The sequence below is a fragment of the Ambystoma mexicanum genome, chromosome 4q (assembly GCF_040938575.1).
Source record: "Ambystoma mexicanum isolate Mex_15411 chromosome 4q, UKY_AmexF1_1, whole genome shotgun sequence".
NCBI classification, from domain to species: Eukaryota; Metazoa; Chordata; class Amphibia; order Caudata; family Ambystomatidae; genus Ambystoma; species Ambystoma mexicanum.
In genome coordinates this window covers 285,663,177-285,688,394 of record NC_090928.1, presented here as the reverse complement: position 1 = coordinate 285,688,394, position 25,218 = coordinate 285,663,177, and the positions used below count along the sequence as shown (strand labels likewise).

Genomic DNA, 25,218 nt, shown 5'->3' with positions numbered 1-25,218 from the left:
GTTTTGGCTCAGAACATCACAGAGCGACCAGCCTAGTTTTGAACTGGGAGTAAATGTGTCAATTTAAAGATCCCAAAGTTGTACATTTCTGTCATCTGGTTACAATTAATTATCAGTGTTTTTATAAAACATATATTTGCCTTCAATTCAATTCACTTCATTGTTTGGGTCTGCCCCCGGAAACTTGGGAGTTAGGGATCACGTGTCTCTTCTTCCAGGCAGAGCTCTGTTTACAGTCAACACTCAAATCAGCATACTCCATTCAATTGAAAGAGTCTATTGTGTCGGCTGAGGTCAGCAGGCCAGGGGGCCACTCTGCATTTGGTTAGCATGTCCATGTGATCTCCTGGCTTCTTGTGTGTAGTTCTGAGGTGAGAAGGTTTCTCAGCCTCGTGCAGTGTTAATTGAATCAGCCTGTCTTCAGGGAACAGCAGGTGTTTAAATTCTTATTTAACCAAAAAGACTTTGAAGTTTCCAGCTGTCTCAGGAGGCTGGCAGCTCCTGAAGTAAAGTTCTACTGTAAGAGTTTAGACCACTAGAGCCGGCTTGTGTCCAAAGCTGGTACTGCACCTATATTTTAGATTTGTCTTGAATTTGACAGGGGGATTTTGCTTGACAGCTCTCATCCTTGCTGCCATTGTTTTGATGGGCATCCTTACAGTAGAGTGGTGATGTGGAACCCCCCTCAAGAAGGTTGAATCTTTAGAGTGGTCTTGTGCCCCTGATTTTAGCAACTTGTTGACATCAATTAAAACAGATTTTGAACACATTGAAATGGACATTTTGAGCTTGCACTTCAGAGAAACAGCAGTGATTTCAAGGCGCTTTTGATCTAACAGGCACTGCTATTTTTCCTTTGGCACCACCTTTCACCCCTGGCGCTTCCGGTCCATCACGCTTGCACTGGTGGGTGGCAGGTTGGCGACCATTTTGGTGTGCACAAAACTGCGTGGTTCTCCTGGTTCTGGGATAGAATGATGGGCGGCGACAGCTCATCCCCACATCTACCCAGTCTATTGATTTAGCTTTGTTCTGGGGTAGAATGATGGCCGGCGACAGCTCATCCCCACATCTACCCAGTCTATTGATTCAACATGGGTCAAAACCCTTGACATATCACAAGGCCTCTCTCCCGGGACTGATTGAAATTCATGTAAAAGCCGGAGACACCATCACTGCAACATCAAACAGACAGGATCCAAAGGGCTTCATTGGAACAATCACGTGCAATCAATTCCAAAATCTTATCACGCAAGAGGACATCACACAGAAGTTCCCAAAAATATGCTCAGGTCTGGGGAAACTCAAAGTTACCCCTATAAAACTTCACATAGACCCCACTGTGAGACCAGTGCCACAACACCCCAGAAGGGTCAGATTCCACCTCCAGGAAGCAGTGTCGAAAGCACTACAACAACTGCTCTCCGATGGCATCATCGAACCAGCGACAGGACCAACACCATTGGTGTCCCCACTTGTGATTGTACCCAAAGAAGGAGGCAAGATACACCTGTGCATTTATATGAGAGTAGCTAACACCACTATCCAACGCGAGAGACATCCAGGTCCGTGCATCGAGGACATGATAGTGCAGCTGAACAGCGCCCAGATGTTCTCCAAACTCGACCTAATCCAAGGTTACCATCAACTGGAGCTGCACCCCGACTCCAGAGCAATTATGACCTTCGCAACACATGATGGGTTGTTTAGATACCGGAGATTACATTTTGGAATCTCGTCCGCAGTCGCAATTTTCCAGGAGACAATACGCCAAATCATCAGACCCAAACGAGGATCCCTGAATTACAGCGACGACATCCTTGTCTTCGGGTTGTCGAAGGAGTCACATGACAGAGCGCGATATGCCACCTGTGAAGCGCTGCAAGCTGCTGGCCTCACGCTTAACATCGCCAAATGCTGGTTCAGCAAAGCGAAGCTTATATTTTTCGGACACATCTTTTCCGGTGAGTGGATGATGCCAGACCCTGGAAAAGTCGACACGATCACCATTCTCAGCGAACCACAGCAGGCGGCAGATGTCCGCTCTTTCCTAGGCATGGCTGGTTATTGCACAAGATATATACCCCACTATGCTTCCCTCACAGAACCACTCAGGAGACTTCTGCAGAAGGAGGAATTGTTTGACTGGACACTAGCATGTTAACACTCTTTTACTGAAATCAAGCAGGCCCTCACCAAAGCTCACCGCCTTGCCTACTTCAACCCCTTGTGGCACACGGAAGTCATAGTGGATGCGAGCCCAGTTGGCCTCGGAGCCATTCTAGCCCAGACCAGCAGTGCAGATGTCAACCCCAGGCACGTGGTTGCTTACGCAAGCAGAGCACTGTCAACCCCGGAAATGGCCTACTCCCAGGCAGAAAAAGAAAGCCTGGCCGCAGTCTGGGCGTGTGAACATTTTCACAATTCTTAATTGGAAAAAGAATCACCCTAATCACGGACCATCAGGCGCTCCTTTCCCTCTTTGGGAACCCTCACACTAAGATGCCTCAGAGGATTGAGCGATGGGGCATTCTTCTTCAAGACTACAACACAACATTATCAACCGACCCAGAGGCGACCTTAACTCCGCTGAATATTTGTCGCGACACCCAGTCGTAGCCCCGATAACACGGAAAGGAGATGCTGCATACGTGCAGTACATTGCACCCAACTCACTACCACCGGCACTGTCACTCGAGACGGTTACTGCCGCATCGGCTGCAGACCCCACAACTGCTCTCTCTATCAGCCTCCCGACGACCAGCAAATGGAGAGACCACCGGAGAGCAATGTTGGGCCACCCGGGGGTGAGCAAGCAGGAAATCGAAAGAATAGCTAGAGTACATAATGAACTAGCTGTAAAAGACAATAATATCCTACTCAGAGGATTCCGAATTGTCATCATGGCCACTCTAAGGAATGAGGTTGTCCGACCCGCCCACGAAGGACATAGGGGGGCTGAAAACACAAAAAAACAACTGAGATGTCATGTCTGGTTTCCATTCCTAGACGCCGCAGTCGACAAGTGGGTGAAGAACTGCCACGCCTGCCTGTGCACTTCACCAGATGAAACACCTGCCCCTCTACAACACACGCAGATACCTGATCACCCATGGGACAGAGTAGCCATGGATTTCTACGGACCCATAGAATCGGGTGACTACCTCCTACTCCTGATAGACGAACATTCAAGGTTTCCGAAAGTAAAATATTTTGCCACCACAGCTTTTCCCCACATAGCTGCGGTACTGGAAGAAATACTCAGCGAATGCGGGATTCACAGAATAATCAAGTCAGATAACGGACCACCATTCTGTCGACATGAGTTTGGGACACTGGCAAAACATTTAGGATTCAATCACATGAAAATCACCCCTCGCCACCCGCAAGCAAACGGGATGGTGGAGCGATTTATGGCGTCAATCAAAAAGACAATCCAGAGAGCCAAAATCGAAGCAGTCAACCCACATCAAGCGTTGTGTCGACTACTCAGAGACTATTGAAACACACCACACGAGGCCACAAACAAGACGCCTGCTGAACTCATGTTCCGCTATGAAGTACGCACCCGCATCCGACGGAACCCGACCGTCGCGGAGCCCCCAGATGTAGAAATTCTCCAAAGAGATTCAGAAGGGAAAGAAAGGGCTAAACGGAACACTGATGTCAGGTGCAAAGCAACGCCAAAAGACTTTGAAATAGGTGACGAAGTTCTGGTACAGCAACCGATGACACGGAAGACAGACTCGCGGTTCACCCGAGCCCCATAAGGGATACCGCAATAAAGGGGACGATGGTGACAGCCGAAAACCAAGACAAAGCCATAACAAGGAACTGCCAACAGTTCAAACACTACATCAAGAGAGAAGATACCAAGATTCCCCCAAGACCTGTTATCCCGGAGTCACAGGTCCCAAATGATGACTTGTGGACCCCTCCTGAAGGAGACCCCGGAGGGACAGAACAGGGCACGGAAGCGCAGAACATGATGGGGTCAGAAGCCCGAGATGGGAGGCCACGCCGGACAATCAGGAAGCCGACACGGTTAGTCGAAGAGTGTTAAGCTGACGTTTGGACATATTGTCCGGGGGTGGTGTTACCGGAAGCTGCAGGGTTAATAGCAGCCCCGCCCATTGGAGAGGCGGGACCCGATGACGTTTCTTGTGGGGAGTTCTGGGTAAGGCGCGAAAGGCGCCAGTTACAGTTGGAGTTTACAGAATAAAGTCGTGTTAGAAAATCCTCCGTGTGTAGGCGTCCTCCTTTCCTTAACGAAACGTAACACCCCCTATACGCCAATTCACTTCAATGAGCCTTCACCCCACCCCCCAAAAAATCGGGTGTTTTCACCCGCCTTGATGTCAAAAAAGGTTGAGAGCAAAAAGGTTTGTATTTACAAAATCAGGAGTTTTCACCTGCCCAAGGGCCATGAAAGGTTGAGAGCTATGTTTATGCCATTACAACATAGCATCTATGAGGGTATGGCGCTCTCAAATTTGATTGTGGGACTTGCAGTTTCCTCAAATTTCGAAAGGAGAAGAAAAAAAAATACAAGTCCCAGAATCCAAAAGGACTACAAGCCTGGAGGACCTTTTCATGCATGTACAGGGAAACTCGGGAGCTATCTCTAAAGTCCTCCTGTTCATGCACCTCTTTGTATGATTGCAATGCACACAGGTATCCGTTTACATCCTCTTCAATCCCATCAGAAAATAAAAGGGCCGTTTGTCAGAAATGTACGCCAGCCGCTAAGTGCCGTTGGCAATCTAAACAAGCCACAAACATATTATTTTGCTCATCCCACCTCCTGCTTTCTTCTGATAGCTACTGATCCATCCGCTTTTGCCTCGAAACAATGTAGGCCTGTAATGTCAGAAGTTTGTATGCAATGTTAGTTTATTTGTTAAAGGTATTTTGTAACCCACCCTCCTCGCTATGTATGGTTGCCTGTGTGTATGGGGCATCTTTTGACAGGGAGTGGTGCTTGTTCTGTGATCAGTTTCTGGCGGCAGTCAGTGGTAGGTGCCCTCCTCCTCCTTCTCAGGCCGCCGGTAGCAGCGCACACAGCACAGCAGAGTGAGCGCCAGCGCAGGGCTTCATGGCGTACAGTCAAGGGGGCAACAAGAAGAAGGTCTGCTACTACTATGATGGTGAGTTGCGGCGGTGGGGGGAATGTTCTGCTGGTAGTTAGTGGCGGGCCGATTCCGACCCCTCACCCGATGATCCTTTGTAATTTCTCTGGTGCACTGAAGCGTTCCCCTTGCAGAAACGGGCCACGGTACCTGGCATCGTCTATAGAAAGGGGGTGATCGTCGGTATCCTCCCTGTACGGACCATCACTCGTGGGCTAAATCGTGCACCCCTGTTTGTGACCAGCTGCATGCAGGCCGCGACCCCCCTCTCCTCTCGCCCCCCTGCCAGGGCATTGTGTTCACTTCCTTAGCTCTTTTGGATAACAACGCCCACTCCCTTACTCACTTCAGTCTTTTAGTGCTGTGCAAGGTACGGTGTGCGATATGTGGCATTGTGTGCGTTTTAGGGCAGCTGTGCGTTGTGGTGATCACGGTGCAGCCGTGCATCGTACACGAGGCGCTGGCCATTGTGTATAATAACGGGCGCTCTAAAGGTGTGCTGGGCATGGAGCAGGATGCGTCCCAATGTTATGTGGCGGATGTCCGTAGTGCATGAGTGTGCTAGGTAGCTTGCTCGCCGCGGGTGGTACTGACATCAACTCCCTCCCCCTATTGTGGGGGTGTGTGGGGTAGACTGTGACACTCTACCTCCCTTGGGCCGGCTGAGCGCACGAACAGTGCAACAAACGGCCAGCAGACATTAATCGGGTCTCAGACTGTCGATGATGTGGGGCAGGGGTAAAAAAACATTACTTAGTAGCCCTGCATAGCACTTCATTTATGAGCTTGTTCCCGAGCACCCATAGTTCGCCCCGCCCCTGTTGGTGTTGCACAAATCTGTTCCCTAACCCTCTCATTTGCAAAGCTTGTCGGTTCATGGGGAGGGCAGTTGCCCAGAGTTGTGTTGAACGAACCATATAGTTGTCTTTTTTTTTTATTTTAGCCTTCAGCACTTTGTGCCTATTGGGAATTTCATGCCTATGTGTGTAGTGCCTATTTAACTGGACACTTGTATACATTTTTGCGAATCTACTTGCTACATAGGACCAATATTAACAGCATTATTTGTTTTTTCCGGTTGTCCCTGAAAGCAGCTCCAACCGAGGCACAAAGTGGGTTAGTCAGTCGTACATGAATTGAGAAACTTTACTTAACCGACTTTCAGGCAAAGGGTGTCGGTGGAGACTGACGTTTGTTTTGAATATAGGCCCAGGTAAAGGGTTTCTGACAGTCAGTTAACACTCGTTTTATGACTGAGAGGAAGTCTGCACTGCCTGTGCTAAATCTGTAATTTGTGAGAGTTGCACTTGCACTGAAGCTGCCTGTGCTTTTTACTATGTGAGCGAAGGTTGCATAGCTGCATGTGTTATATATTTTGTGTGTAATTGGACCTAATTCTTCTGCAGATGCCTCACCTGTTATTTCGCGGCAAAGCGTCCACATTTGCCTTGCCGTATGTTGTGTCTACGCTGTAGGCTTCCAGTGCTGCTGCCATGTCTATACCTGCTCTGTATTAAGGAGGGTTGTCCTGTACACAGTGCTGGAAATTGCCAAAATGTACGGGGGGCCGCCCTCACCTTACTTGAGGCGGGAGGGGGCATGGTGGGTGGATTGCCAGTGGTGTGGGCATGACTGAGGGTGGATGTCAGTGGTGTGGGCGGAGCTACATTTCGAATGATGTGTGTGCCCTGAATATAGGACGCTGGCTGCTTTGCATAAAAATAAAGTGCATTTTGGGAACCTAAGAACGAACCACCCATTTTTTTTTTATTAAACCTGTCTGTGCTAGTAATTCAAGCGTTCATTACTCCTGATCATGCAATGCACAATTCATATGGTGCTAATTTCCTCTCAGAATAGTCCCCCTGAGAGGGGCGGAGCCAGCTTTAACATTTTGGCGGGTGGGGGAGGGCTGGACGGCAATTTTGAAAGCTGGTAGCGAGTGTGGGTAATTAAACCCAATGCACCTTTGAAACCCCCTTCCTTTGAGCGCCAGAGGCTGAATAGCTATTTCAACTTCCCTTGACCCATTAGATGCATCTTTCATCCCAATTCAAAGGCTGTTTAGTTTAACAAAGATGATAATCGTGGGAGGCATGGGCCGTCTAAAAGTTGAGCCCAACAGTTAAGCCTTTAGCTTCATTGTAGAGCAGTGGTCTTCATATATTTTTTTTTTTTTTTTTTTGTTTTGTTATGCCAACCCTCCCTTGAAGAAACATTTTTACATGTGGGTCTCCCTCACCTATCCCTGGTCATGGCGTTAGCTTGTACCTTACAAAAGGGTTGGCGCTGGATGACGGTTGCCAAGATTACACTTTCACAGACTCTAATGCATACAGTAAATCTGTTTAGCCTTTGTTGGTGAGGTCTAGCATGCCAGAGGTCTGGGGGTTACTACGAGCTCACCCGTTCAGCTCCGAAGGGCCCAACAACCCTTCCACCCAGAACAAACTCAGCCAATGGCAAATTAAAACAGCAGTTTATTGCAAAAACCAACGGGGATCATACAGGACATACAAAGATCTCAGAAACCTGTGTCGCTCCTTTTTGATGCAGAGTGATGTCACAACATGGGCCCTTCCCTGAAAAACCTATTCCACTTTCTGGTTGGATGATCGGAGTGGTATACAGTATGGATTACCCCTATAGATTTGAACTAATTGGCCCTCTCGTGTCAGGAGGCTGACCTGCCCCATCTCCATGAAACTTATGCATTACATCCCCGGATTGGCTGGAACTGGTCTGTGCAGGCCTGGGACCCAGCTCTGTTCTCAGTGCTCAATCATTCTCATCACCTTGAAGCGGTGCACAACTTCATCTGTTAACACCACCACTTTTGCCTGTGAGAGTGCTCTCCATGTTGCAATGTTGTTAACTTCTTCGTTTCACTTCACGTCTGTGGTGCTGAGAACTGTTCGTCTTCCCACTGTGGGTGAATACCCATTGTCTAGTTTTGCTGCATCACGTGGTTGAGGACCATGAAATCGGGCTCTTTTTGTCTGCAATTATGAGGATTTATTCTGTTTTTCTCCAGATGGCCCCTTGTCGTCTTAGGTTTGTAATATGCAACTTATCTCTGGACTCGGCTGTGAACCTTGGCTTTCCTTGACTTTGCAGCCGGGTTCTGCTTTTCTCTAGTCTCTAGTGTGTTTGTGTATCATTGTGCATGGTTGTGATTGTGCTTTGACTAAATGGCTACATCGTGGTGTCGCTAATGACGCCGGCACAATGGTTTCTCAGTATTAGTCAATGTTATCAATCAAGGCATTTGTGTCCGACCACTGTTGACCCACATGTGTCCATTAAGATACTGGGCCTCATTACAGGTCCGGCAGTAACCATGCTGGTAAAACCGGCAGGTTGCCGCCGGACCTGTAATGAATAACCGCCACCTGACATGCCGTAAATACCGGGGCATTACCGCCCCGGTGGTCCAGTAAATCAGGCAGTGGTCATTGTTAATCCCCATTCCCATTGAGTCCCCTAGACTGGCACCGTGTAATAAAGGTGCTAGTGTTTCAAGTCTGCGGCTGGGTGCCATTCTGCCCACCAGGTCTGCCCTGATGGGCGGAATGGCACCTAGCCGCAGACATGTATTGTTCCGGTCTGGAAACAAGGGTGGCGGTAAGCTTGCAGCCACTGTTGTTTCCGAACCGGCAAAGTTGTAATGAGGGCCATTGACTGGATAAGGTTTTAATGGCTGTCTGAGAGAATACCTTTCTGCAGACGTGTTTGTCATTGGTCCTCTTGGGGCCTGGCCGAATCGTGAGTAGCTTCGTGCATTTTTGACTCAAGCTGTCCTGTTTATAGGGGCGAGGAGGGGCATTCCAGGGATCCTGTCTTCACCTTGAAGGGAGGACAAGCTTGGATGTTCTTGAGGGGTATCCTATTGTGGTTTAGATGACATTTGGTTTGCTAGGAGAGTGAAAATGCATACTAATGCGGACACCACGGGAGTCGAATAGTATTATTCTGCGATAGGAGGATTAAAGAGCGGTGGATTTCAGCTCATCAAACCAATTGACTCGGATTGTTTCATTGCAGGTGGATACGAGGGAGTGTCATGATTTACAAATGTTACAAACGAGCTAACACAGCGGTGCCTCAGAATACAAAGTACACGGTTGCACAAGGGCTAATGTCAGAAGACATAGTTGGACATTTGCTGTAGACAATATATTGCCATTGATGAATAACGCTCGTGTGTTCAGCAAAGAGCAATCACATAGCCTGTTCAGTGGCTTTAGCTAAGGCGATTAACAAGACATGATAGATTCCTCTTCCTAACCACAGAATTTCTTCAATGGCTTAATGCCTTGAAAATACACGTGGTGCTGACAACATCATAGTAATAAGCTATTGATGTTCGTTGGCAAATAGCACGCATTCACATACAATGCAAGCTTGGCTTCCAAAGGACAAAATCCGACACTAACTGTAGACTCACAAACACATGCTGTTGGGGTCAGCTAAAGGCAAACAGTTTCCCCTTTTCCAACAGAAGAAGCCAACCACAAGTGGCGGCTTCCTGTCTTAGATGAGCTCGTAGGAGAGTCAAGGGACGCTTCTGCGCTGATAAGCAGCCAGGGACAGGAAGCAGGGTACCAAAATTCACAGGTGCAGTTAGTGTTCAAAGCAATTGTCGCGCCTAAACCCCTTCAGAAAATGCATCCAATAAAATGGCATTTGAAATAGGCCAGAGAAGAACACAGACCTTTGTGTTCAAGCGGAAGCCCATGCTTTCTAATGGAAATAATCAAGAAGCAAAGACCATACCCGTCACTTGAGTTTTCACATAGGTAAATCATGGGTGCAATGCAAGATAAGCTCAAGAGCATGTTCAGACTGTAGACGCTCTGTCCAGGCCAAGGAAATGACACACATAGTATATGTAGACTAAGTCACGCATGTTAATATAAAAAGCACAACAGACTAAGGCTAAATAAAATCTTGGTAGCAGAGAGCAAACCAGAACCTGGGGGTGGGAAGAGCCTTTGACCGCAGGTCAGAACAGCAGGTTCCCGTGGTCACTTTGCACGCAGAACAGCAAGGCCTGGAAATCGTGAGTTTAAGTGTGCTGATTGAATGGTTTGCATATATGAGACTAAAGGTGTGTTTTATTCTGTCACTCCACTCCTGATCATAGCATAGCATAGCTTAGACAAACATAACGTGAACACCATGATTGCTCAAGCTGGTGTTTTTTAAAATAATGAATTGTATTGCAATAATGCTTTCCATATATATGATAGTATGTTACAGTATTATTGCTGTTACTATAGCAGGCATAATGATCAAAGCTGCTAGAGAACAGAAGTGATAATAAATATATCTACTTGCTACCTTCAAATGTCAGCTTCATATTTTTGAGCAATGCTTCATAATAAGGTCTCTTTGAGTCAAAACTAACTACACAATATTTTTTGGCTGTATTTTGGTCAATTATTACAAGGGGTGCAAAACTCTGGGAACTGTCAAAGCGCTAGGCCGAACTCCTGAGGCGCCTCTCATCATAACTCAAGACTTGTGATTCTGTGCTCACCCCACACAGCCCTACCTAGGAACGGGGGGGGCAGAGAATCACGCCCTAAGGGGCAATCAAGTCAGGAGCATATATCTCCAATCTAAAAGATCCAATGCCTGATCATGGAGGATGGAATTTACTCAGCATGGAACAGGCATGCTCGGTCTTTAAAAAAATAAATAAAGTATAAAAAAAAAGAATACTTTATTTACTCTGCCTTCTTCACCCCCCCCCATAGCTCGCTTTGCCCTGCTCACTCCACCATCTCTACATTATTCACACTCTCTCCTCTGTTCTTTCTGTTCCTCCCTTCCTTCAGTCTCTTCCTCCTTTTGGATGTCTGGTCTGTTCTTTCACACTCCCTTCTGTGTTCTGGTATTCCTTCTAACATTAAAACAATAAAGGGTTTGTAATGGCATTCATCAAGAGTATACATCATGCCCACTCTCAATACATTTATTTGTGTCTTACCACAGGAAGTGCCAACATTCAGGAATATCAATTCAATAACTCGGCCCCTCCCCCCATCCCCTAGGTTCTCTTATATATGTGTGCCAACAACCCCTGTCGGGTCTACACAACCTACTATCGAGTCATTATGGCTATCCATCAAAGTTGCCCCTATCAACCAAGGACAAATGAGTAACCAACCGTTTGTGAATTCAAGGAGGCGTGACATCGGAAGGGTATAGCAAGCCATCCAGCAGTATTGCCCATTATTGGGCATGCTTACATTGGAATATGTCAATTCTAATAGTAGCAACACTGACTCCGCTCATACCCATTTCAGTAAGTCTCCGTTACAATTGGCAATCTTTGGTCACAGTGGACTAAACCATGAGATATCCTTGATTTTAGCAAAGCGGCATATAGCTACGTCAACCATTAGATTCTGTTTTTTGTCATACTTGTGAGGCAATTGCCCCAGTAAGCACATCAGCAGTGTTGGGTCGATGCACATGGCCCACATATTGCGTATCTGTTCCAACAGTGCCTCCCAAAATGGTTTCAAGTGAGTGCATTCTCGTATCCTGTGAAGAAAACCCAGCGTTCCCATCCACACACCTCAGCATTCTGTTGGGGTTCATTTTATGACACCTTATTGGGGTCAGGTATGTCCTCTGTAATATGTTGTATTAGGTTTAGTCACGCATTGCGAGACACTGCCTTGGTGTAGAAGCATATTACCTCCCATTGTTTGTCCTCAAAGGGCATCCCTGTTAACTGCTCCCAGTCCACTTTTTATTTTGAGCTCCTGCTTCACCACTTTACCGATTTAGGTGATTATAAATAGTGGAGATGGGGTGGCGTCCATCACCCCTCTTGCATTCTTGATAATTTGTCGCATTCATTCCTTTCCTATTTAGTGTCCTCTGTCTTCGTCGCTCTTCATGTTCCCCTTTCCTCCCATCTTTTAGTTTCCTCCCTTTATCCTTACAATTCTGTTGTCCCTTAATGCAGACTCTTGGTTCTCCATGACTTTCATTCCGTCTCTCACTCGCTTTCTTTCAGCCGCTTGGATCATCCTCCCTCACATTCTTTCTTACCATCTCTCATGTTCTTTCTCTTTCCTTTTTGTTCTCTTCTCGCCCACCCATTCTGTCTCCCCTTTCTTCTTTTGATCTGCTAAATTTTCCCCTCATGTTTTGTATGTTCTCTTACTACTCTTTTCCAGAGCACTGAAGTTGCCACATTCCATGAGTAGGTCATCCAGTCATGGTGTTTCCTTCCCAGCAATATTACTGGTCCCGGTACAAAGAATAAAGCCTGTACTGGATGATCGAGTTATGACACATGTTCAAACTCTATAGCTCTGCATCTTTCTGGTGTGCTGGTCTCTCGCTCCCCTTATCTCCCTATTTACCAGTCTTTCTATATCCCTATTTCTTTCTTTCCCTTCCTCTTTATCTCCCCCTCCACCCATTCAATCTTCTCTCTCACACACACATTCTTACCTTGTTGTCGCTCTTACTCATTATATTGCCTATGTCATTCTTAATTCCCCACCTGCTGTTTATTTTGTCTCTCTGCCACCTCTCTCGCTCTTGCTTCTTCCCCCGACCCCCCCACCCCCCATGCCATTCTGTCCCCTGTCCTTCTCCCCTTTCATGTCTGTGGCTGTCACAGTTCACCCTTGGTTCATGGTTGTGTTTCTCCATTCACTTCTGCGTAGGCTATGGATTCGTATACAATGCCTTTGTCCCTTTACTTTTATCCTGCTTTGGTTTTCCACCACCTCCCAGCCCCTTTCCAATTTGTTTTCTCTCCTTTCAGTTTTTTTCCTCTGTGTAACAGCCACAGTTGTCGCAGTGTGCCTCTCCTTTAAGGGGACTCCATTGCCGAGTTCAGTAACTGAGAAATAAGCGCAGCCTGAAACTTGCTTTCAGGCTGCGCTTAGTTCCATTAATGTGCCCATTCACTGCACGGATTATCGGGCTGAGATGAAATGCAGATACGACTAAATAGTTTTGATGGTGCTTCACGCGGTGGGATGCCAGCTTCTCCCCAGGGGAGCAAGTGCCCTAGTTTGAAGACCACTGGGGTCTTACTGTTCTTGTTTCTGCAGGCCTTTGTCCTTCACGTTGATAACGGTTTACTTGCACCAAAATGGGAAATGTGCTATTGACATAGAAGCCCGGGGCTGGATGTCACTTCAGGGTGCCTCCAAGCAGGAGGGATTCTGCCCTTCCAAGCACATGTCTGGCACCATCCAATTGAGATATATATATATATATATATATATATATATTAATATAGCTTTGGATGGTTTCATTGTTTGAGCTTGCACTGTTGAGCAAAGGGCGACTTTCAGATGCAGTCTGAGAAGACGAGGTATATTGCGTCTCGGCTGCATGCATAGAAACACTGCCTCTATGCGTGCAGCTGAGCAGCGATATGCAACAAGCGCCTTATTTAACTACCCCGCCCCACACACAAACAAGTTGAGGAAGCTCTCTGCCCTTGACTGCCACTCTTTTCAGTTTCTTGAACACAGTGCTCAGGAGACTCATGGCAGTCAGGGGGCAGAGAGCTTTCTCAACTAGGGGGTTGTGGCATCGTGTCTACATGGAACAGTGCTGCGGCAAGACCGATCTTGCCAGAACACGGCTCTGTCTTGCTCCAGCCCTATTCCTTCCCTACCTGTACAATGTGGGTGAGCAAGCGGCAGTGCTTTGTTTTAGGATAGTGGCAGGAGGATGGTCCTGTTTGGCCCCATACCACCACCCACCGTACAGTTCAATCCACCATAACCCCCCCCGCTCAGATTCTTTCTCCTATCCCCTCTGGCCTCCAGTTTGCTTGCATCTTGGCTCTCCTGCTCCTTGGCCCAATTCTGACCGCACCCTAGCGCTCATGCTTGCTTGCTCCGTGGCCTTTCAGCATCCTGCTTTTCTCACCTTCTTGCTCTCTTCTTGAACCACCTACCTGTCTTCCTGCTTGTTCCTTGGTCCACCCATCTGTATGCCCGTTGGCTCATAGCTGAGCCAACTGCTGGCTTGATTGCTCAACTGACATCATATCTGCCTGATTTCTCTTCGGCCCACCCACATACTCAAGACCTTGGCCCACCCATCTGCTGTCTGCCTTCCTGCTTTCTTCTTTTGCTGCCAAATGTACCAGCTTCCTCATTTCTTTGCCCCATGTCTACCTCCCTTCTTGGCCAACCCTTCTGCTTTCTCGCTCTTTCTGGCTTGCCCATTTGTCAGCCTACTTGCTTCCTTTTTGGCCCATGCCTACATGGTTGCCTGCTGGCTGGCTTTTTGGCCCAACCCTCTGCCTGTCTTCTTGCTTACTTTATGGCCTATCCCCTTGTCTGCTTCCTTGATTTTTTTTGGCCAACCTATCTGCCTGCCAGCCTGGCTGTTGGATTGCTTTTGGGCCTGCCCGCCCACCTACCTGGTTGCTTTTGGATCCGTCTGGCAGCCTGATGGCTCGCTTGCTTTTGGGAATGCTCGTCTGCCACCCTCACTGCTGGCTTATGTTTTTGTCCACCGGTCTGCTTGCTTGGGTTTTGTCCCCCCCCCCCCCTCCAGCTGGACTGCTTGCTTGCTGTGCGTTTGATCCGACTGCTTGCTCCCTTGTGTATTTTTTGTGTAAAAAAAAAAAAATAATAATAATAATGTTCACCCATCCGTTTGGCTGCTTTCTTGTTTGATTTTGGCCAACCTGTCCGCCTGATTTATTTGTGGATCACCTGTCTGCCTGCGTGCTTGCTTGCTTTTTGACCTGCACATTTTCATGCTTGCTTACTTTTGGCCCACTTGTACGTCAGCCAGCTTGCTTTTGGGCCAAATCTGTTTGCTGCGCTCGTTTTTTAAAATTTATTTATTTATTTTTTTTCCACCCACCTGTCTGCCTGCCTGCTTCCTAATTAGCTGAACATTTCCTTACTCCTTAGCCCTCATATTCTCTGGCCCGTCGATCGCTCCACAGCCCTCCAGCCCTGCCGCTCACTCGCTCCTTGGCCTTCCTGCTCTGTGCCCCAACAGGCTGTCATCCTGCTGCGTCCTTGGGCCACCAGCCCTCCTGTTGACTGGGCCCTCCTTATGTTTGTGTTTTGAAGAGCTCTTTTATTCCCAGAAGTTGCTTGGCTGTTAGGTCAAAGAGGAAGGGGTGGCAAGCAAGTCAAGAAAGGACAGCCTTTAAGGGATTGAACAGCAGTAGGTTTTGATAACTTGTAAAAATCGGAGAAGACTTGCTTTAGAGCAAATAAGGTTTAGAGCACATGGCGAGAAAGGAAATTCCATGGTGGGGGGGGAGCAGAGGGGAAGAACTGAGAATGCCCTCCTCTTCAATCGGTGGTGAAATCCTGGGACTGATGGTGAAGTACTAGATCATGGGGCTCATGGACGACCGTAGGGTTAAAGTTTGTAAAAGAGGACTGGCAGGTCAACTTTATTGAAGGCTTGCCGGTCGAGGCATTGGATATTTAATTTGACACAGGTAACATTAGTTAGCCGATGCCTATGTTGGAATGCTCTAACGTGATCATTAGCGGGCTTCCTTTCAGAAGCTGCACTCTGACGTTGTGGACTTTCTGCAGTATCCAAGCAAGGTAGTATGATATTAGTTACAGGGCGCTGCTGCATAAATCCAGGGTTAGAAATGTCAAGTTGTGAGCTGCAAGCCAGACATAATACGTCTCGCCCCTTCAATTCTTCACATGTACACAGCACACCATCTATGACATGCCAAGAGTCAATTATAACTCTGCACTGGCTAGAGGCAAGTGCACATTTTGAGGCCAGATTTAAATGTGTATGATGGTTGGCAAGACCACTGAAAGGTGACTCTGGTGATGTAGGAAAGGGATGATCCTCTGCATGAATTTCAGATGGTTAAAAGCTAGAGCTTACCACAAAGTTTATTGAAGGAGCTATGGACTAGGTTTTGTGCAGCTTGATGAAACTGACCTTGTATGGGGCAGGATCTACAATTTGGAACCAGGAGCTATTGTATAGCGTGCCACAAATTTAACAAACTATGACTTTTTGTCAATTATCTATGGCTCATTATGCTTTTTAAATGTCTTCTAGATGTGTCCTAACCCTCATGTATACACATTCCTACATGGACACTGTTGATGTCATATGGATATATTAGCATGGTATCAGTTGGCCTGTAGAGCCAAACATAGCACCTGGTAGCTGTTGGTGTCAAGCCAACCAGGCTATGCTAGGCGGGAACCAGAAGTTAGATAGCCCCCAGCAATTTTGACCCTTGTGGCGGCCGACCGTATCAAACGAGGTGTACAGGTCTAAAAGGACCAATATCCCATCATGTCCATTCGAAAATGATGGGAGATATTCAGCTCCTGCCTGCAGCCTAGAAGAGCATGGCTAGCTTGACACCAACAGCTACCAGGAGCTGCCTTTTGGCTCTCTAGCCCAACTGATGCTGAACAAACACACCTATGTGACTATACCTTGTTGTGTTTGGGACAATCTACAACTAAGCATTAGGGCACATCTGTGTGACATTTAAAGCATAATGGGGTCATAAATAATGGACACAATTATACTTTTAAATGTGGAAGTTAGATTTGCAGAACGCTTTTTACGAGCTCCTCGTCCCACTCTTTCCTGGTCACTGGTTAATGTTGAATACCCAGGAGCTGCTTTTTGTTCCTGTTTATGCAAACAAAATGTCGATCCTTGCTGTCTGCCGCCATCTAAAAACATTAATAAGAGCGACACAGACTGACTCTGTTCCCCTCCAAGAGAGACACCCTGTTTGTTCTCCCTCAAGAGATACTGTGAGCTTAACGTTCTGGGTCTGATGCACGATTACCTTCTAGACCTGTTTGGCAAGATATAACAAAAATGAAATGGGCTTGAGGGTATCAGGGCCTCCTGCATCTAGGTAGGGTTTCTTAAGTATAACCAATCAGTCCTTGAAGGCTGCAAGTTCTGAAAGAAGGGAGTTCAAGATCCCTATTATGACATGGGCTAGGACTGCAACATGTTCTCCGATGATGTACATGCTCCTCATAATCCCAGGAAAAGTACATTTTGTAAACAAATTTAGTGGAATGTGGGTCAGAACACATAGGAGTGATAACATCGAGCTTTGAGAGGCATGGTGTGTGAATAGTCATACATTTTGCTTATTTTGGTAACCAACTCGATGGTTTAGGTGCAGAGTGGAGATTAGTGGTGGGTTGGACTAATTGGACACACAGTTCCTTGACTATTGTGAAGTATTGCCAGCTGATATACCTAGGTGATTATAGTGTGTCGGTAAAAGGGGTGGTTTGAGCTGCAAGAAATAGTCTGTTTGTACCTTGGGAAAATGGTTTTGGTAGGGTTCCTTTTCCGGGATCATAGTATTTCAATAGCATGGTGGTCTTAATAAGTTAAGCATTTTATATTGCAACATTGGTAGAACTTCAAATCGTTTAACATGGGCATGCATTAGATGTCATATAAAAGTAAACGGTTTCTCTTTAAATAAGTAGGTATTGACTGCTTTCTAAACATTTTGATTGGCTGAGAGGTCAATCGTCTCCAGGTGCTAATAATTTTTGTATCCTGGGTAAACCTATTGGCTGTGTAGGCTAGGGAGGGTTCCCTAATTTTATCGATAGGTTTGGTGTTTAGGAGGGATCACAAGATTTTCCAATTGTGGGTTAGGCAGGAAGGGGGTGTATGAGGACAGAGGGGAAGGGGAAACTAGATCTGGAATCTTATGGCAGGACGATCAGTGCAGGCTCTGCTAAAAGAGCGACATTACAAGGTTTGAAATTGAGGGGCACTCGGAGATATTTAGTACCTGCTTATAGCCTACAAGAGCCTGGTTAGTTTGTCACTAACCTCTACCAGGAATTACTTTGGTCCTAAGCGAAAAGATCTTAAAATTATCTTTTTTAGAAAGGCTGCTCTGCGACTGCACGGAGCAGTCTTTCTAAATCGAACTGTCTGGCACCTGCCGCACATGAGTGCTCGCAGGGGCTGATGGGCAGGTCGGGACCCGGAAGTGCAGGACCAGGAGAAACGGGTAAGTGTGCAGGTGCATGTGTGTTGGTGTGTGTGTGTGTTGTGTGAATGTATGTGTTTTGATTTGGGGGAGTGGGATGGCGGGGGGAGGGGGCTTGGGCTGAGTGATGGGGATTTTTGGGTCCGTGTGTATTTACGCGTTTTGGTTTTGGGGGTGAACACTGGTGGGGGAACGATGGGGGACTCGCAGGTGGGGGGAATTTAGGTGGTTGGGGTGAAAACCCCCACGCCCAAATGTTTTAAAAAAAATATTTGAAAACCGCATTTTAAAGGTTTCAAGAGAAAGACCTTTACAATGCCAGTTTTCCGTTCAAAAGAAAATCGGTCAATGTAAATCAGTCTTTTTCTCTCAACGTTTTAAAATGGTCTATTCACATAGAGCTGCTACTTTTGGCTCCAAATGATGCCAAACGAACACACCTAGGAGAATTTAACTGTGTATTTGGGACATCTATAAATCGACATTAGGGCACATCTATGACATTTAAAGCATAAGGGGTCATACATAATGGACAAAATTATAGGTTTCCATTTTATGTGGAAGTTAAATTTGCGTAATGCTATGAACTAGCTCCGCGTTCCCCAGTGGTTGTTCCTGGTTGATGCTGAATACCCATGAGCTGCTTTTAGCTCCTGCGTAGCCAATCCTAATTTCAAACCCTGCATTTCGTGGCTATGGCTGCAAGATACTTTGGGGATCACCAGAATGTATCAAAACAGGTTATTCTATGGTCTGTAAGAGGATTCAATTCAACACTACAGCTAAGTCAATGCCTAGTCTGGGATACTGAATGGAAACCCTTATTGATATATCTTTGTGTCCAGTTCATGAGTTCTGGATGACTACCCCTACATAACACCCCTCTCTTGGAATCCCCCTGACCCCACTGAGCCAAGAAGTAGTTCTGTTTTGCAAGTTTAAAAGGTTTATTTGAGAATTTAAACTATATATATATATATATATATATATATATATATATATATATACTTTTATAATGAATTAATAATTGAATATCACACTTAATCTGAGCAGTAATCAATAATGGATAGTCTGGCACTAGCACACTTCTTTATAATCAATGAGTGGGTGTAGGATGGATAAGATGGCAACAATACTTGTATGGTTTCAAATAGATGCAATGTGGAATGAAAATAAAGTACAGAAAATAACTTGATAGGATTTCAGCAAAAGACAATGTAATCACTTTCTTGGACAATTCACCCCCCCTTTATGCAATGTAAGGAGATGAAGAGGGCAAAAGACAATGTAATCACTTTCTTGGACAATTCACCCCCCCTTTATGCAATGTAAGGAGATGAAGAGGAGAGCACACAGTTCTTAGGAATGCAATCAAATAGAATCCAGTTCAATTCCCCCCCAGCAGCTTATACAACAGATAGGAGTTTTGAAACACAGGCAAAATGCTTTGAATATGGTGACAATGCAGTGAGAAATATGCTGAAAATGCTTTTAATTCCCTTTAGGAGGTTCAGGGTGAGTGATAGATACTAGGGATGAGTGCAGGCTCACTTTAGCAATGATTCAGAGATGGTGATTAAGATGCAAACGAATTTTAGCAGTTCAGGCAAAAGCAGCTATCTTTTTACAAGTAAAGAAATCGGGCCAAATCGCGGTAAAATTCGCGAATGCGTGAATCGTGATTGCTGAGAAAGTCTAAGGAGTACAAGTTCCTAGCACAATCGGTTACGGAGTTATGAACGATTTTGTGAAGGTTGTTTAAGTTCAAAGCGACAGGTTACAGCTTTGCAGCTGCAGAATTGACAAATGACAGTGGTGCAGCTTTACAAATGACAGGCGACAGTTAGGAGGCAGTCCTGGTTAGATTAAAATAGTTTGGATTAGATTATTTTAACTAAGAGATTGGTTCTGCACAGTTCTGCTAGGTACTCGCAATATATCTTTGAAATAGGCCTCGCCACGGATCTGGTCAGGTTTTGGACTGGACTCCGGTTCTGGTCTCGGCACTTCACAGTGATCTGGGTCAGCTCTCTGGTTCTGCTAACAGCGGTCTGGGTCACTCTGGATCTCTGGCCTCTGGTTCTGGATACTGCTCTGCTTTCTCTGGGTACAGCACTGCTTCTGGATCTTTCTGGCACAGGGTTTCAGGCCAGAATCAACAGCTGGGTCCGGCTGTGAATAGTCTGCAAATGATTTTTGGGCCTGCTGACAAATACTTTTGCTTGCAGTGGGCCTTCTTGGTTCAAAGTTCTGTAGTCTCTGTTTAGCTTGGAAGTCTAAGTGTAGGATCTCTGGATGTGAAGTCGTCGGTCAGCATGCTCCGCAGCAAATGGAATTGAATGTCTCTACCTGTCCCAGCAGTCTCTTTTTATGTGTTTTGAAAGTGGGTGTGTGCGCAGCATCACTAATCCAGCCCCTCTCTCAATTTTATCATTGGTCAAGCTTTCCTTTCCCTCTTGATTGGGGGAAAGAAGTGGAGTGTCAGAGCGATGTCATTATATGGCCTGCAGAAAGGACACTCCCCTGTCAAATTGCACACAAATGTATATTTGATCAAAATACACATTTCTCAAATACATAGTGGTTTGTCATTGCATGTACATATTACCTATCACACGAGGTAGTCTCTGTCCCAAATCTGCTCTTCCTGAGGGCTTGCATTCAAAAATGGCAACTTATTTTCGATTTTAGTGGGTTATGCAACCTTGGTTCTTCATTAAAAGTTATACCCATATACACAGGCTGTCCATACCTACTCCAGTAAATTCCCATATCTCTAGCTTAAACACAGAGTATGTGGTGTCAATAAATAGCGGGGTTTTGCCCCAGAACATCACACAAATTGGAGTTTGGGCTTGAATCGAAGGTACATTTTTTTAAATTAAGGCTCTCAAAGTTATACATTCCTGTCATTTGATTACAAAGAGTTATCAGTATTTTTATAAACTGTATTTTTTGCTTTCAATTCAGTTCTCAGTGTTGGAGTCCGCCTCCAAGACTTGGGTGGGTCAGAAACCATGCCTCTGCTGGCAGGCAGGTCTTTGTTGACAGGAAACAGTCAAAATCAACATATTCTATTCAAGTGCAAGAGCCTATTGTGTGGTCTCTGGGAGGCTTAGGTCAGCAGACCAGGGGCTCACTTTGCATTTGGTTATTATGACCATGTGATATCCTGGGCTGTGGTTTGAATCTCTTGAGGTGAGAGGGTTTCCCAGGCTTCTGGCCTCTGGGAACAGCAGGTGGCTAATTTTTGATTAAAATGCAGCCTTTGAAGTCAGCTGAGTCAAATTCCTTTGTCAGCAACTGCACTCAGTTCTCCTGTCAGAGTTTAGACCGCTAGCGCCGCCTTGAGGATTTTGTTGGTACTGCATCCATTTTTGGGATCTTTCTTGGATTAATGCATTCCAAACAGGAATGGTTCTTGCATGGTAGTAAATAATCCTTGCTTAACATTGTTTTGATGGGGCTCCTTACAGTAAAATGGTTATGTGGAACCCCACAAAAGGGTTGAATCTTTAAAGTGGTCCGATGAGCCACGATTTCAGCAACTTTTTGACATCAGTAACAGTGAATTCTTTTAACAAAGATCTTTCTTTACACTGTTGGGTGGCAAGTTAGGTAACCATTTTGGTGTGCGCACAAACTGCGTGGTCGTCCTGGATTCTGGCGCACATGTGGGCTTTTTTTGCCATCTTGGATTTTCTAAGCCCACAGCACCAAATGTTGCAGCATGATAGCTCAAACGTGGGTCAGGACACCCAACAGGTCCAAGATTGTGCCACTATTACTTCTCCGATGAAATGGTATCCAATGTATAAAAACGAAATTTGTGCAAACTATTATTTAAATGAAGTAGTAGCTGGGTTATGAAGCATACCTAGATCAAATAGGACAGCTGTACATTAAATTCAGATTGAGCACCCTTTCTTTGCCAACTTTCTTCTCCAGTTGGAATGGATTGGATTTGCATCATTACCCACATGGCAACATTTTTTGTTCCAATGCCTTTTATACAGCTCTATTAGAAAAACAAACGCCGATGTGTTCAACAAATCTCGGCGTGAGGCAGATCACCAAGACCATGTCTGTGCAGATCCACCCAGCACCCTGATGGTAATGCAGTGTCTCATTTTATTTGCAGGGTGTGGTCCAGTAGATTAGTAAATCCTGCACTGTAATTTAAGCAGTGTAAAACTCGCTGTTTAGCTCCAGTTTATTTCGTATTGTTACATTTCCACACTTTTTGAGTAATCCATAATTCTACAGAATTAATGATTGTTTTGGTAATCGAGTTTTAATTAGCTTATCAGTTTTCTTATTTTTACAATGAAATGCAAATTCCATATTGGTGTGTGTGTATATTTAATGCAGAATGCATTTTGCTTTGAAGTCAACTATAAAGTAAATTATATTAAGTGAGTAATACCAATAGTCTTTTAGTGGAAACCTACATGTTTCAAAGGGCTGTGACGATTTAATATTGGTCTGAAGAGCCGAATCCTTTGCCCAGACATCAGTCACACGGAACAATAAAGAGTCCAAAGGAGTCTGAGATGTGGGCAATTAAATCAGCAAGATTAGTGGCAAAATCTGTTTCCGGGTCTGGAGGGAGAGGAACAAGAAGGGTCTTAATTGAGTAACTAGGTGTCGGGTTAATCTTTGTCAATAGACCTTTCCCCTTCAAGTGATTTTAAGACGGGCAAAAGTGTATTTTATTAATGCAAGGCCATCCCCAGGTGGAGTTGGCTTAAACTCGATGTATGTTGAGAGCGATACCTGGGCCGTTAGTATTAGCCGGTTTTAGGTTATAAATGCCTGGTAGTGAATCCTATGCGATATTGAGTATTTAATAAGACACCTTGTGGGCTTTCGTTAGGATTTAAGAGCAATCATTATTGTGGACTGTGGGTGATATTTTATTGGTGGGGAAGCAGCCGAGGATACAAAAAACCTGCATTACAGTGTAGAATGACGATAGATGATTGCCTGTCCTGGATTGGTGGACCCTTGGGTCAAGGATAGAGGGATAAAAGCAGTTCTCTAGGAAGTCTACCTAAAGACCAGACTTGACACAGATCTAGCATGCTGACTACGCACATCCGCTACGTCGCTGCTGTTGCCCTTGGCCCACGGCCAACAAATGAGATCAGAAGGGGATGGGATCCAATAGCTCAGCTAGACTGAGCTGCTGCCATATGTCCCTATAGGATAGAAAAGAATACCCAGGGCAAGCAACCAATATAGGAATTCCGGGCACACTCTCGGGTGGAGTCTATTCACCAGTCTTGCTGATCGCTTGTTCCTTGGCAAACCTGCTTGTAGGTCTGTCTCCTGGTCTGCCGTCATGTCACCTTTCCACCCACCTGCTCCTTGAATCCTCCTGTTGCCCGACTGCTTCTGGCCCACCCATGTGGCTGCCCCTTGCTTGTTCTGGGGCCCACTAACTGCCCGGCTGCTCTTTAGGTAAACTTAAATAAACGAAACACAATCTTTCAGGGCGAAAGGTCCCTCAACTCCCAAATCTCAAAATGTGTATATATATAACTACACATACAGTATTTCACATTGTTGTATTTTAATAATTTAGGGATGGAGTACCAAGGGGTATTCTAGAAAAACAATACAAATGAGTATGATCCGTACCAAAAGAGGATCTTAATGTACAAACATATAACAACCAAAGAATATTGTCAGAACAATTGTGAAATGAAGACAGAAATCAACAATTATTTAACAACAACTGAAAGAATCACAATAACAACAGTATTTAAATTGTGCACTGTTCATGTGAAGTATAGTCGTCGACACAACAGTGTTTCGGCCTAAAATAGCTGTAAAGTGCAGCAAGGTGAGCAGGCCTTCATCAGGACGTGTAGTGAAATATTAGTCCCGAGGTATCTATCTAGGGAACACAAATGGAACACAGTGAGTGGAGGAGGACCTCAAGATTAAAATGGTAATTCAAAAAGCTCCAATATGGATAACATTGGTATAGCAACATCTGCCCATTAGTGGGATGAGGATTGATGTCTTTGGTTTTGAAATGTCTTCATCAATAAGAAATCTGTATAGGTGAAAAGACTACGATGTAATGGTGCACGAGTGTCAACATGTTTTATTTACCAACAGCTGGTATATGACTCGAGCTTTGTTGATATATTTGGTGATATATATGTCCTGTACTGTGCACCATGATGTTGACAACACTGTTTTGCAAGGTATTTTGGTAAACACATGCATATCTCGGCAGTGGAATATTGTGTCCATGTATGGCACCAGATTTATGCAGGATGACATCACACTGATTGTTCATTATCAACTGTTTTATACTCCGGAAGCCAGCTTGTGAGTATTATGCCCCACGGGAGGGATCTGCAATCTCAAGAAAAAGGAACACCAGGCATTGAAGGAATTACAGAATAACAAGGAGATTGTAATAAAACCTGCGGATAAAGGGGGGCGATTGTCCTGATGAACAAAAAGGATTATCAAGCAATGGTCAATGCTTTGGTCACCGATAGAACAACATATAGACAGCTCGGACGTGACCCAACGGAATCATTAAGGAGAATGATCGATCCAATCATTGAAGAGGGCCTAGCAGAAGGGTACATCAGTCAGAAAGAGGCAGACTTCCTCTCTCCAAAATATCCAAAATGTCCTGCGTTCTACGCATTACCCAAGATACATAAGAACATTATACCAACTCCAGGGCGTCCAATTGTATCTGGGATTGGCTCGATTTTGGAACCTTTGTCCCAATTCGTTGATTTCTTCATCAAGGAAGAGGTCAAACGTATGAAATCATACACCAAGGACACTACTGCTGTGCTAAATTATTTAGAAAATTTGGTACTACCAAATGATGACATCTATATTGTAACCATGGATATAGAATCGCTGTACTCAAGGATACCACAAGGTGAGACATTGAAAGTGATTGAGAAGACACTACATGCCAAGAGACCAGAAATACAGATACCAATTATTTTTATCATGCAATTGGCAGAGATTGCCTTAACGAAGAACTACTTCCTGTTGGACAACAGATTTTTTGAACAAGTATCTGGGACAGCCATGGGGGCCACT

At 45.4% G+C, this 25,218-nt stretch overlaps 1 protein-coding gene across 1 annotated transcript in view; it reads left to right on the top strand.

Moving 5' to 3' along the window:
• The first annotated feature begins 4,962 nt into the window (after positions 1-4,962).
• The window catches only part of HDAC2 (histone deacetylase 2), a 427,626-nt gene continuing 407,370 nt past the window's right edge, over positions 4,963-25,218 (top strand). The window contains exon 1 of the mRNA XM_069607858.1: positions 4,963-5,147. Within this exon, the coding sequence (XP_069463959.1) occupies positions 5,096-5,147 (52 nt within the window). The 5' untranslated portion in view covers positions 4,963-5,095. The remainder of the gene's footprint in view (positions 5,148-25,218) is intronic.